We start from the raw sequence: 13077 nt of genomic DNA, 5'->3' as shown, positions 1-13077 counted from the left end.
ATACAGAAGACGTCTATGCTGCGTAATGAGTTACATTTATGCAGATATTTGGCGCAGTTGTCTTCGTTACAACCCAAACTGTCAAGATGGCGGACAGAAGCGAAGATCGCTGAACTGTGCTGGAATTTCTGCATTATTCGTCGTAAACACCCACCCAAGGAGTTCAGAACGATGTATTCTCAAGAGAACTTCCCATTGAAGACTACGAAATCTTCCAGCTGACGGAAAAGACGCCCCAAACGGTGTAGACAACATGCTAACTGGAGCATACTCGTATCCTTTTTTTGGCAGAGCTTCCTACATTTTTTGGCACCGGTGTAAGGTGTGTGTAACCTGTGGTGTGTTTTGTAACCTTTGGTGTGTTATTCAGCACTGATCGGGAATCGCTGGCAGCCACCATCACTGGTGGAAAGCTAGATATAGTTTGTATGTTGTGAGTTGAATGTTTCAGGCTCTCGCAAGCTTGGGAAAGCTCTAGGGGGAGGGGCGTACATGTAGAGTAGAGTTTACGGGCGTACATGTAGAGTAGAGTAGGTAGGATGTTCTTGGTGTTCATGTAGGTGGACAGTGCTGTGCCCGCAGCAGCTGTGGTAATGTAAGTAAGGTAACAGTTACTCAAGCAACTGGTAAGAATTCCCACGCTTCAACCTCCATCCACATAGTGGTAACAATTTTGAAAACATGAATTAAGAATGAAATGCAATCACAATTCACATCCCTAATAAATTTTAGAGACCTGGGCTAGCTATAATGTATTTCTACGCAACGGTACGGCAGACTTGTCACAGCACTAGTTTTCAACTAAGCAAGGTCATCACACACTACTCTGTTCAGTAAGTCTGCTGGGTTCTTTTATCTGCAGAGGTTTGACCCCTAAAGCTCCCTCGTGCACGGGCTTTATGTCACCATCCGAAACTGATGATGATGTCTCTCTTTTGCATTTGTGGGCAGGGTACCCAGACGTCTACACCACGCAGTTAATAAACGCCAATGACCGTCTTAGATGTATTCTGAAGAATTGGGTTATATTTTTCAAATACTATGCCACAGAACAGAAGAACAATACCTACTAGTACAGGTGATAACTTAACAATACATTTATGGATGAAATTGAAAAGTAAAAAAAAATCCCTTTAAAGATCCTAAAGTGCATGTATCAAATAAGTAGCAAAATTGTATGCCAACCTCAACCAAAAATTGTACCAATTCTACACTGTAGGGAAATATTATTAAATGCAGAATTTTTGTCAATAGAAAGTTGTTTGTTTTTAGCATTACACCATGAAAAACATGAATTGTTGAAAGTTGAAACAATCATATTCCTTGCTGAATGTTTGGACATGACAGGATAAAGAACAAATTTATTCTTTAAAATTATGACAAAGTGTGGCTTTTAGTTTTCTTCCCAACGGAATTTTGACAGTAATTTGGTAAGGTGAATTTGGTGAGGTGAATTTGGTACATGTTGTATGGTCCGTAGGGACCACTTGTAAGGTCATACAATATTGAAAATCGGCAGTCATTGGTCCCAGGAGAAGATGTGCTGGTTTCACATACATACATGGTACGTTCTGGGAGCAGCTGCAAGTTTTCTGCACATGAAAAGTTTGTGCTTGAAAAATAATTTAAAAGTTCCCGAAATCTGTACAAAATGTGTACTGCAAAATTCTTTGGCAGAAAAATGTGACACCCTGATCTGTTTCCTGAATCTTTGCTTGAAAAACTCTTGATTTTTAGATCCCTTGGGAACAAGTTTCTAATTTTTTGTGCCTGATGTATTTTTCTTGCCCTGTCAAAGTTTTTAAAACTTTTTTTTTAATAAGTTTATTTGAAAAAACACCTGTTGATTTTGATTCTCAAATATCAATATCCCTACTGGTCCCTGATCCTTCAAACCAGACAAACGTGCCTACCTCTAGTCTAGATCTATTCTAATGGTCCACTGGTACAGCTGCCCACTAGAGCAGCTAGAATATCCATGTACACTGTACATGATCTGTGAAGTGTAGACAATTTACAAGTACAGTCGTCAGAGGTAAGACTGTCTAGGCCTACCCAACCATGTCTTCCTAAGTTGTTCCAGTGAATGATAAAGAATGAGATCTCAGTCATTAACCTGGGCAGTCTTGGTGCAGTTCGTGTGAAGAGGTGGTTTGGCCTATAAAGTAATTACTTATAATGGTTGTGCCTGCTCATTTTCTGATCTGGAAACAAGTAAAAGGTGAAACTAAATTATTCATGGTAAATTTTGCAAATTGTGGCTGTCGCAGAATATTGTCTGCAATTGAATTATAATGCCAAATACCATTGTATAAAGTTTTAACTAAGTTGGGTTTTTTTAAATTGTGACTGTATAGATGATTCAAGTTCTTGACTATTTATTGTTCCTTTAGTGCTTGGTGTCTTAGGAACCTGAAGAAGGCTGTTGAAGATACACTTGAAATGAGTTTTTCTTTATCATCATAATTGATACACAGTTTAGCTATGAATGATAGTATGAATCAAGAAATGTGCAGGTATTTAAGTCAGTCTATTTATAATTACAATGCTCATTCGGTAAGTATTAATAGACTAGCATGACAGTTTCTCTTGCTTCTATTGTGTCAAAACTTTTGTGTTCTGGATGAAAAGAGATATTCATGAAGCAAGGCCATTTGTTTATTTGGATAATCTGACCCGTTTTATTGCCATTGTTTGGAGGCTAGCTCCCTTGCGTAACATGGTGTCCAGTTTACATGTTCTTGTGTTACGGTGGTTAGAAGACATACAAAGGCTACAAATGACTTGACGGTACATTGTGATTCGACTTAGCAGACAGGATTTTGTTTCAGCAAGTGAATTGTAGCGTTCAGGTTCTGCCTCAGTTCTGCTGTATGTGTGAGACGGTGTGGCCATGGGGGAACTGTGAGCCATTAATAGTCAGCATGGCGACTGTTCTACGGGTTCAAACAATAGCCAGGTGAACTTACCTGCTTAGAAGTCTTCTACAGTCCTTTGTTCAGGACTGGTTCTATTTGCTATTTGTAACTCTCCAAGCAGATGTACTGACAGGCAACAATATTGTAACCTTTCTCAAGCTACCAGTTCCTCAGGCCTTTCTAGGAACGTTAAGATTTTGCTTTAAGTTTGTGCTTGGAGATGTCTGTTTGTACAAGTCAAGGTCGTATTCTATTTTGGAACCTTCAAATTTTGGGCAGCTTCTATCAAACAAAACTCACTTTTTCTGTAAAGAGTACATTAGGAATCTGAACATTTTCAAATTGTTATCCCCCCCCCTAGCTATAGGGATGTAAAGGCTACTGATGAGTAATTGCATTGTTAATTAGATTACTCTTACTTCCATGCCCTGGCAAAATACTTACATGTAATTATACAAGGATAAATGTTTTACAGATATTGATATGATATTGACTCACAGTCTTGCACACAGTTATTATAATATACGTGTAAGGCCTGTGGTTGGATGGCGCTGTATAGCCTACTAGCTGTGGTTGGTTGTTACCCTTGACCACTTCCACAGAGACAAGTACAAGTTGGTGCAGCAGGACCAGGTCCAGCTGCTGAGAACCAACTCCGCCCGCAGGAAGGAGCAGGACAGGGCCAAGACTCTCAGGCAGGAGACTCTGCGCAGGAGGAAGTCAGTTTCTCTTATAATTATGAAGTCCAATTCAATTTCTTTCTTCTCTTTTGCCACTTCATTTTGTTGGGGATCATAGGGAAAATATTGTTTTTGTTTCATTTCTTTCTATACTTACTAGTAGTCTTCTGTTTCAAAGAAATAAGGTCAATGATCTGGACCAGCTGTCACCTTGGTTACTGGTTAAGTAGCAGACATTGTAGCAAGTGGCAGGACATAACTGGTCCCCATATACATGTATACAATGTATGGACACGTTGGTTTGAGAAAGAATTAACAGAGCAGTGGTTTGTTAAGCTGGACCGTGTGAAGGTAAACATGCTTGCAAACGTTATATTACCTGTCTATTTGCTAATATTGTTTTCTTAAGTTAAAGCCATGAACTTAACCAAAGACTTGCTTGACCTTTACAGAGCTTTGGAGGACAAGAAGAAGCATGACGTCGAAAGGGAGGCGAAGCGGCGCGAACAGGAGCTCGCCAAACGACGAGAACGTCAGCAGGAGGCCACGGAAAAATTCCAGAGGGCTCATATCAGACAGGGGTCGGCAAGAGGTACAGTCAGCATTGTGTCTACAAAATCTGTCTGGTTGTCAGGGCACTATGATCATAACACCATTGTATATGTCACAATAGACATTGGGATTCAGGACAATTGCGAAAAAGTAGAAAAAAATGTACTATATCTGTGATGAAAACAATTCAGTGCCATAGGTTAAGTTCCTGTAAACACCATTCTTCTGTGTGTTATAGAAAAATGTACTATCTGTGATGAACATAACACAATGCCAAGGTTTGACATAATTACTGCATCAAGTTTCATTCTCCTGTGTGTTGTTGCTGTCCCAGGGAGGAAGTCCCGAACCCCGACTCTAGATGAGGTGTTACGGCAGGTCCGCGGGACGTCAAGGGCGTCCGTCATGTCTGGTACATCCACAAGGTCAGGGGTCACCAGCAACTCAGCACGGACTGTCTTTTCAAGGTACTCGTGGTTCATGGAGAATGCTACACATATTCCGTATCACCCAACGTCATGTCGGTATGCCCGAAGGCTGGAGGGCGATCTGACCCGCAGGAGGATGATGCAGAATGCATCATGTTGTATATCTTTTTATGTCTTTCACACCCAAGAAAACAATTTCAATGCAAAATACGCCAGAAAATTTCTACAAACAGAATTAGGGTTGATTTCAACAATTGAATATGAATGGATGTTGCTTTGTGTTTTGTCCAAAACATTTAAACTTAATATCACCTTTTGAAGTGATTTATTTGTCAATGAATATACAATATAAGATGTTCTTTTGATTGGCAGGAAATACGGTGGTAGCAACCCTGACCTGTCTGCGGAGCCTGGTGTTGGTGCAGGGCTGCAGTACGGGAAACTCACTGCGGAAATGCGCTCCACGAGCGAACGGAACCTGGCCAGCAGCAAGAAGATGTTTGAAGAGCAGCTGGAGGAGCAAAATCGTCTTCTGGCAGAACAACAACAGAGGACGATACAGGTGAGCTGGAATAGTTTTTTGTATCATCTAAAGTTCTATTCTATTGTATTAAAGGATGTAGGTTGTTTGCTTCTTACTCCTTTACAGCGTTCAGTCCCTACAGAGAAACATAAAAGCCAGGAGCAGCAAAATTGACGAGAGGCCGAGTGCGAGCTTCTGTTGATAGGACGTCTTTGAAATTATCTTACTAATGCTAACCAACATTGATTTCATACCATAATCCACAATTATTTCCAATCGTCTTGTGTTCTTCGATGCAGACGTAGTACAAACAAATTCAGCAGGTTTTGTTCAGGTGATTTTTTTCTTTTTGTTAACAGTCACAGAGTGTGCGTATGTCATCCATTGAATCAAATCAGTGTTGCCTAATGATAATTTTTGTTTTTAATGACGTTTCTCTGTAACAGGAGCTCCATGAGGAGGTGGAACATCTCCGGCGCAGCTCCAGCCTCTCCAGTCTGGACAGTCTTGACGACACCCGCGGCGCCGCGTCCCACCACCATCCCGCGTACCGGACAGACCAGCCAGTCAGCGGCATCACCGTCGACTCCAAATACACTGATCCCAACTACGTATCTCAGGGTTTGTACGCGCAAGGAATGCCTGCTACCAGGACGGGATACGACATGCCATACGGACAATATTACTCTTCAACTCTACAGACGGACTCTAGAGGTCTGCAGACAGACACTTCCTTTAGAGGCCAGGCAGGTTATCCATACCAGACAGGACATGATACAAATTTTCAAGCCAACGGCTACAATCCTCAGGGTACGGGCCAACAGCCAGCGATCGTTGGCAGGCCCAGAGATGTGGGAAGTGAGAACGGGGTTCAGCCCAGTGCATTTTCAAGCGCCACAAGTGTTCCCACCAACAGCGGATCCTCGGGTGCGAAGAGTTTCCTGGGCGTATCGGGAGTGAGAATACAGCACGCCGCCGGGCAGTCTACTTCACCTGCTCATCAACAAAGACTGTTCACAGCTGCAGGGGATTCCAACCATCACGCGTACCTCCCAAACGGCAACGAACTACAAGTGGAGGAAGCAAATGAGTTAGTTCAGGACGCTCTCGCGAAAACGCCACAAGTCATGACCGGTTCAGGCTATGGGACAAACTCCAGGACAGCCACACAAGCGCCTTACTCGAACCCCAGATATCGCTTGTTGTTCTCTCAGAAAAAGGCTTGGGGTACACCCACCTCGCAAGCGGAGGAAATAACAGCCACACCGAACAGTTCAACAATAAGCAGTGGGGCTGGAATCGCTACAGTCACTCAGACTACAGCCCGCACCATTCCCTCTGCCACCACAACAGCAGTGTCTCAAACCACAGGGACTACTTCTTACGTGACACATACAAATGGCACAAGCGGTGTTTCTCAGGCTTCTGCTACTAGAACTCCTCCTTCTAGCGTCTACTCTAGGCCTCTCTTGAACTACACGAGAGTCACAGAGAACACGGTTACCAGTACTGGTAGTGCTCACAACTACACCCAGGCCAACGGATACTCCAGGACTAACCACGACAGAGAGAATTCTGCAGACAGGCTCGTGAGTTACACACCTGCAAGTCATCAGGGTAGGACGACTTCTGGAGCGGGAATCTCGGTCAAGGGGCACGCGGTAAGCTCTGAACAAACACAGCTACACGACACACAGAAACGATTAGAACTATTGCGGCAAGAAAGGGAGACCCAGCATGTGAATGTAATGTTGCAGAAGGCCACAGAAGAGGAGGAGAAAGAAAGCGATCATCAGTCGGATGCTGAAGAGTTTGAGGAGGAAGAGTCTGAACCAGAGCCTCCGAAGCCTAAGATTATCAGAGGCATATTGAAGAAGAAATCTAAGTATGAGTCCCACCCTACCCGACCGTTCAGTGTGGTTATAACAGGAGGGAGACAGATACAGGATAGCGTAGACTTGGCAAAACAGGAGAAAAAGAAACGTGGTATCCGTTGGGTAGACCTAACATATGACGACGACGAGAAAGAAAGAAAGAGCGAGGAAAATAGACAGACAAATGCTACTCAGCTACATGTAGGCACAAGACCCCTGACTAGCACACAATCCTCCAGGCCAACAACAACCCCCCAAGCGACCGCCATTCAAAACGGACCAACCAGACTGCAAACGGGCAGGCGGCGCGTCTCCAGTGCAGGGTCTGTACGGAAAGCAATACTAGCCAGAGCTAAAGCTGCATCCAGACAGGGCTCCATAGCGGTCCACGCTAACGACAACGGCAGCTCGCAGCCTCAAAACGAAGATGGTTTTGTTGGCAGAACTCCTAACAACCAAGGTGGAAAGCCTTCTAATCGTCAACTCAGCGTCTCAACGTGCAGTTACTCCGTACAAGCCGGCTCACCCAGCCAGCCCCAAGCGTCCACACAAATGCCCAGGAAAGTAGAGAATACGAAACAGTCCAATACACAGATGCAAACTGGGAATGAAAATGAAATTTATAGCGCCAATGGACTTCGTCTCGACAAGACGCCAACGGACGATGAAATTAATTGGCTGTGGGACAAAGTTCGCTCGTGTTTGAACCAGAGGCCGGATCGGTCGGGAATGGAGTCTGCAGACCCAGCGTCAACAGCTTCTACTACAAAACAGGTACAGGTACAGCTAGTCACCACCTTTCATTTTGATATTCGATTTAATTTGCAACTTGGTACCATTGCCTGATTGGAAGAGATGTCCCTGTAGCTCAACTGGTAGCAGCCTCACTGTTGCTCTCCTGGTTCTAATTAGTTGTTAACTGACCCTGACCCTGGTTCAATCCTGAGTCAGGACATCTCAGTTGGGGCTGCACCCATGTCCTCAGCAACTACTACGTACAGGGGCTCAGGAAAAATGGTTGCTGAGGACAGGGCGGGTTTAACTTTGTAAAAATGGACAGGACTGTTTTAACATGGTTGCCCCACCAGGTTCGACTATCTTTTATTAACTAATTATTCATATTTCCAGCAGGATCCTTCTGTGTCAGGAAGCCGACAGACAGCCCAGATGTCGCAGCTGACTCTGGACGGGGGCCGGCTAGCGGGCTCTGAAGTTGTCCCCAAGCTGAGGACCATGCCCAGGGTGGGGGGGTTCTCATCTACAGCATCTCCAGGTACGGTTTGGAGGGACTGGTGGTCAATCATTGTTTAATGAACTAACTATTAAATTGTTCTATGCCATTTGATGTCAAGCAGGGTTAACTAAAACTAGGCTTTAGAATTTACATATGACAGGTAAAATAAGAGAATTCCTTGCCCTTGGCTGATAAAAGCATTAAGGTTTATCAATAATGAAGAGGGCCCTAACTTAAGACGCTTTTTGACGTGCTTGAACTCACCCACTACATCGCTACTTGCCAGAAAGCTGTCAGGTTCTTATGAATGAGATTTGGACACATTAATTTTCATAACTTACAAAATACTTAGTAAGACATACAAGTGTAACAAGCACCATGCCTAGAGTATTTGAAATTCTTTTTACACAACCGGTAATTCTCACCTGCTGACGTTTCGATGTCTATCAGATTCAGACACCTTCTTCAGAGCTTCTGACTGGAGTACTGCTTCTCACCGCTATAAGTAGCCGATGTAGGTGGCGCTTTTGCGGCGAGAGCGTAATCCCAAATATGGCTGAGCTTGTATCCCCCCTCGTCTCGGTTTATCACTGGTGATGACTTCCTAATCCATACTGCCTCCTTAATCCAACGAATGCGTCTTACTCCAAATATCCTATGTTCTATCAACCTGATGAAATTATTTTCGGAAGCACCATGCCTGATTCTGTTGCAGAAATTTTCCCTGCCAATGTCAGACACTGTGTATGGCAGGGGAATTTCAGCACTGTTTATTTTGTGGCGTAGTCACATACATGTAGTCAGTCAGCTCTGGTGTCTGACTTTTGACAGTAGAATCATGACAAAAATGGTTTCATGATTGTAAAGGGTTCTGAAAAGCTTTCCAATGATACCCAAGACTATAGAATTAATAAAAAGGAAAATAATAAAGAAGGTATAATTCATCATCATTGAGGTATAATTGATTAAATTCAAGTATCAACTTTTTTGTGCCGAGTTTAGAATACGGGTAAAAGGAGATCTCCCTAAGTGTTTGTTAGCCGCAAGTGTGCTGAATGCCATGATTGTTCTTGTTCCCCAGGAGGAAGGAGAAGAACAGCCAGTGACAACAGCAGCGCCTCCTTGCGGCGTAACGCATTACTGCAGCAGAGGAACCAGCAAAGAGCCAACACCTTACAGAAGGCCCCCACAGCTCAGCAGGTCAGGGTCACGGAAATATCACAGGTACATGGAGAACATGTTTGTCTGTTTGTTTTTTTGTTTATCGACAAGTGTGTTGGGTTCTTAAGCGTGCAAATACCTCATAGAAGCCTGGGAAAACATGTTTGTACTGTATACATGTGTACCTGGTAAACCTCATGGCTCAACACACCAGGTTTGTGCTGAATAGTACAAGCTGCATATTCAGACAGATTTATTTGATCCACTCACACTGGGTAGGACTCTTATCGATAAGTGTGGTGGACTCATTAAGTTTAACCTGCTTGTGGTGTGGCTCTTCCCAAACACAGGCCCAGGGCTGTCTCCTGCTTTGAAGGTATCATTGATTGGTCAATTCAATTCTGCAATCTGTCGACTTGCAGACACAGAATTCTGCACAGATTTCTGAAGACAATACACAGAATTCTGTGGCCATATACAAAATCCTGTGCAAGGTAACGGTCACCCAAGCAACAGGATGGTTTCAACAGTTATTCAAGCAGCCATGTGTTGTCTCCCTTCCAGACTGCTACAGGTCCCATCCCCAGTGCCCAGGAGCCTGGGAACAGGCCCGCCGGTGTCACTGACAGCGAGGTGACATGTCCGACCAGTAACTACAGTGTGTTGTTTCCCCTCCAGCCTGCTACAGGTCCCATCCCCAGTGCCCAGGAGCCCGGGAACAGGTCTGCAGGTCTGACTGACAGCGAGGTGACATGTCCGACCAGTAACTACAGTGTGTTGTTTCCCCTCCAGCCTGCTACAGGTCCCATCCCCAGTGCCCAGGAGCCAGGGAACAGGCCCGCCGGTGTTACTGACAGCGAGATGACATGTCCGACCAGTAACTACAGTGTGTTGTTTCCCCTCCAGCCTGCTACAGGTCCCATCCCCAGTCCCCAGGAGCCTGTGAACAGGCCCACCGGTGTTACTGACAGCGAGGTGACCGAGAGCCTGGCTGCCTTCCTGGAGGCTGAGTATATGTCGGACCAGCCCATCTCTGAAGCTGAGATCTCCGCGGCACTGGACGCCATGCAAAGCAGGCAGACTGGACAGAAGGGTTCGTACACGTCTGCCCTTTGGATTTGAAATCAAGACGCACTTTCGTGAAAAGTTAAACATGTACCTCAGTTATGTGTATTCAGTAAGCATTTGCATAAATTTTATGAAAATGCATGAATCACTCCGGCATCACTGCCATATCGTACCAATCTTATGAAAAGCAGATGAACCACCATGCAAAAGCTTATGCAGCACTGTATTGTATATAATTTTGTTTCTCTACTTCAGAATCTGTGATATATCGTCAAGCAGATAATGTTTCTTGAACGATGAAGCTGAAATGTGCATTTAACACAAAGTATTGCAGAATATGGACTAACCTACTAAAATGTTTTGTGGTTACAGCACCGAGTGCACTGTCCATGGAGGAACGGAGACTTCTGCAGTCTTTGGACAGACTTAACCAGAGGTTAAAAGGTATGATTTACTGAGAGAGGAAAAAGTTTGTTCCATAGTTAAGCCTGCAGCAAGATGTCCAAAGTAGATGATGAAACACGCTGTTAAATGCAAATCATTCTGACTTTTATTGATGCAAATTGAATGTACATTGTGTAAACTAATAATATTATGTATTGTTACTTCCCAGTCTTGAACCTTGTTATTTCCTTCTAGTTACAGAAACTGTCACTCATAATGCTGCAACCAACATGACACAGAAACCACCACTACATGTAAGATCTTCCTAGTAGTACATACATTCCATGGACTGTTAGCTCTTCAATTGTACATTTATTGTGCTGTACAGTTGATATGCCTTACAATATGAAAAAGGACTGTGTAAATCTTTCTTAGTTCATACTTGTGTGTATATTCAAGGTTCAAGTCCGTATTAGTTTCGTATTTGCATTTTTTAGGTGAAGTTTGAAAAAATCACTTCCTTAGTTGGATAACCAGGCTGCACAACGGTCAATCAAAGTTAAAAACAACTTTTTTCTCGCAAACTTTACCTAAACCAAAAAAAAATGTATTAAAAAACCCACACAATTCATGGGCACTTGAATACACGAATAAGTGTGGATTGTCATTTTCTTTAGTTTCAACTGTTATGATAACGACCATATTGTGTAAAGGTGGGAAATATATGACCCCTCTTTATGAGCTGAAGAAAGATGGCGGATGCCACCTGAAAGATCCTCATAGCTTTTAACTTGTAGTCGTGAGTACTAGTTTTGAAATCCTTTACTGAGTGGTAAATATACTTTCTAATAGTCACCTGTTTCTTTTCTCCAGCCGGGAACAAGAAACGCCCAGACCAAACCCAAGCGGGTGATGTCAGCGACCACCACTGGACCTCGCTACCACTTCAGGACAGGCTCTGCTGACACCAACACTCGCTCCAAGAAAAACTACGTCTATCAGTAAACTTAAGGCTTTTTTATCCCTGATGTCACAAACAACTTTTGTGGAATTTTAGCCATTGTTGGATTTTTTCAATTATGCTCCATGTTACTTGAATTATTCTTAGATCTGTTCTTTCAAAGTAATACTGCAAGCCAACAGGATGAGCCACAATTTTAACTCTGTGTCTGTGTGCCAACATTCATACAGATTGTACTTCATTCAAAGCTTAAGGTTCTCAGGACCAAACCCTACAGTCCCTGTCATGATTCTCTTTAAATAGCCACCAATGTTATTTTCATTGATGGTGGTGGTTAAACAGCCACGTAAACAACATTTGCCACAGAATTATTTGATTAGATACAGATGTGTTGCAACAAACGTGTGTTGCAACAAACGTGTATTAAATAACATCCATTGACTTGTTCTTACACTTTGATATTGATATTATTATCTCACTTACACCTGGATATGTTACATGTAAAGGAAGGTCATTTAGGTCTTTAATTTCAACAAGCGGTAGAAGTCATTTTCATTTAGTATTTGGAAGTAATACCTAGTACATAATACATGTTTATGGAGTTTGAGCACCATTTCTGTTGTCAGGGCTGTAAGAGCTATTGCATGACTTTAAACAATTAGCGCAATGAATGCATTTGATGTGACTGTATGGTTGCTGAACTATACCAGGTGCAATAAGAATGTGCCTTGTTTCTTGATATTGTATGTATATGTTGAGGATTGAGTAGACCAGAGTTAGACTTCAGATATGCAAAGTTAGAATATGTAATAAAGATTCTTGGCCATGCTTGAGATCGCGTGAGGATTTCGACTAGCTGACACTTTGGCAATGACCAAAACGAAAAATTTTGAAGTTGAAGTGTTTTCTAAAGGATTTTGCACATCTGAATACTTTGATATATAGACCTGAATCATTTTAAGATTTGTATATTTTTATGGAAAAAATGTTGTGAATAATCCCTGGTAATGTTATAGAAAAGTTATTAGTAAAGCCTGTGAATAAGTGTTTATTTTTGACTGTACAAAATGTCATTGTGCTTAAGACTAAAATGCTATCTATGTTTGAGAAGTGAAGTTGGTAAAGTAACTGTCGAAAATTGAATTGATGTTTGAAATAAAAAAAATCAAGATTGAACCTATTTGTGGAAAGGTTGCTTGTTTGTTTTGCATGCCAGGTAAATTGCCGCATGATGTAACATGATGTAACACATCTAGGCTGGCTGTCATGACGCCCCTACGACCACTGAGGTCAT

The 13077-nt window shown here is 42.8% G+C and overlaps 1 protein-coding gene across 4 annotated transcripts; it reads left to right on the top strand.

Moving 5' to 3' along the window:
• The first annotated feature begins 53 nt into the window (after window positions 1-53).
• Window positions 54-12963, top strand: LOC136430096 (centrosomal protein of 126 kDa-like). Of its 4 annotated transcripts, XM_066420399.1 has the most exons (13): window positions 54-273; window positions 3521-3637; window positions 4051-4190; window positions 4485-4617; window positions 4951-5140; window positions 5548-7755; window positions 8107-8248; window positions 9291-9433; window positions 9935-10003; window positions 10346-10463; window positions 10811-10882; window positions 11078-11136; window positions 11696-12963. In XM_066420399.1, exons 1-13 carry the CDS (start codon window positions 254-256, stop codon window positions 11825-11827), a joined length of 3543 nt encoding a protein of 1180 aa, XP_066276496.1. In that variant the 5' UTR covers window positions 54-253; the 3' UTR covers window positions 11828-12963. The 4 variants fall into 4 exon arrangements, with proteins under 4 accessions (XP_066276496.1, XP_066276514.1, XP_066276505.1 ...); XM_066420417.1 differs by lacking the exon at window positions 9935-10003 and having other exon boundaries at window positions 55-273; window positions 5548-7749; window positions 10277-10463; XM_066420408.1 differs by lacking the exon at window positions 9935-10003 and having other exon boundaries at window positions 55-273; window positions 5548-7749; window positions 8104-8248; window positions 10277-10463.
• Window positions 12964-13077: the final 114 nt, after the last annotated feature.

This window comes from Branchiostoma lanceolatum, chromosome 1 (genome assembly GCF_035083965.1).
Source record: "Branchiostoma lanceolatum isolate klBraLanc5 chromosome 1, klBraLanc5.hap2, whole genome shotgun sequence".
Taxonomy (NCBI): Eukaryota; Metazoa; Chordata; class Leptocardii; order Amphioxiformes; family Branchiostomatidae; genus Branchiostoma; species Branchiostoma lanceolatum.
This window is presented reverse-complemented; position numbering and strand designations above follow the sequence as displayed.

Coding starts and splice junctions, on each gene's coding strand:
- LOC136430096 (XM_066420399.1), top strand. CDS start 254: ATGCTAACTGGAGCATACTC. Junction 4,191..4,484: donor CAGACAGGGGTCGGCAAGAG/GTACAGTCAGCA, acceptor TTGCTGTCCCAG/GGAGGAAGTCCCGAACCCCG. Junction 5,141..5,547: donor AACAACAGAGGACGATACAG/GTGAGCTGGAAT, acceptor TCTCTGTAACAG/GAGCTCCATGAGGAGGTGGA.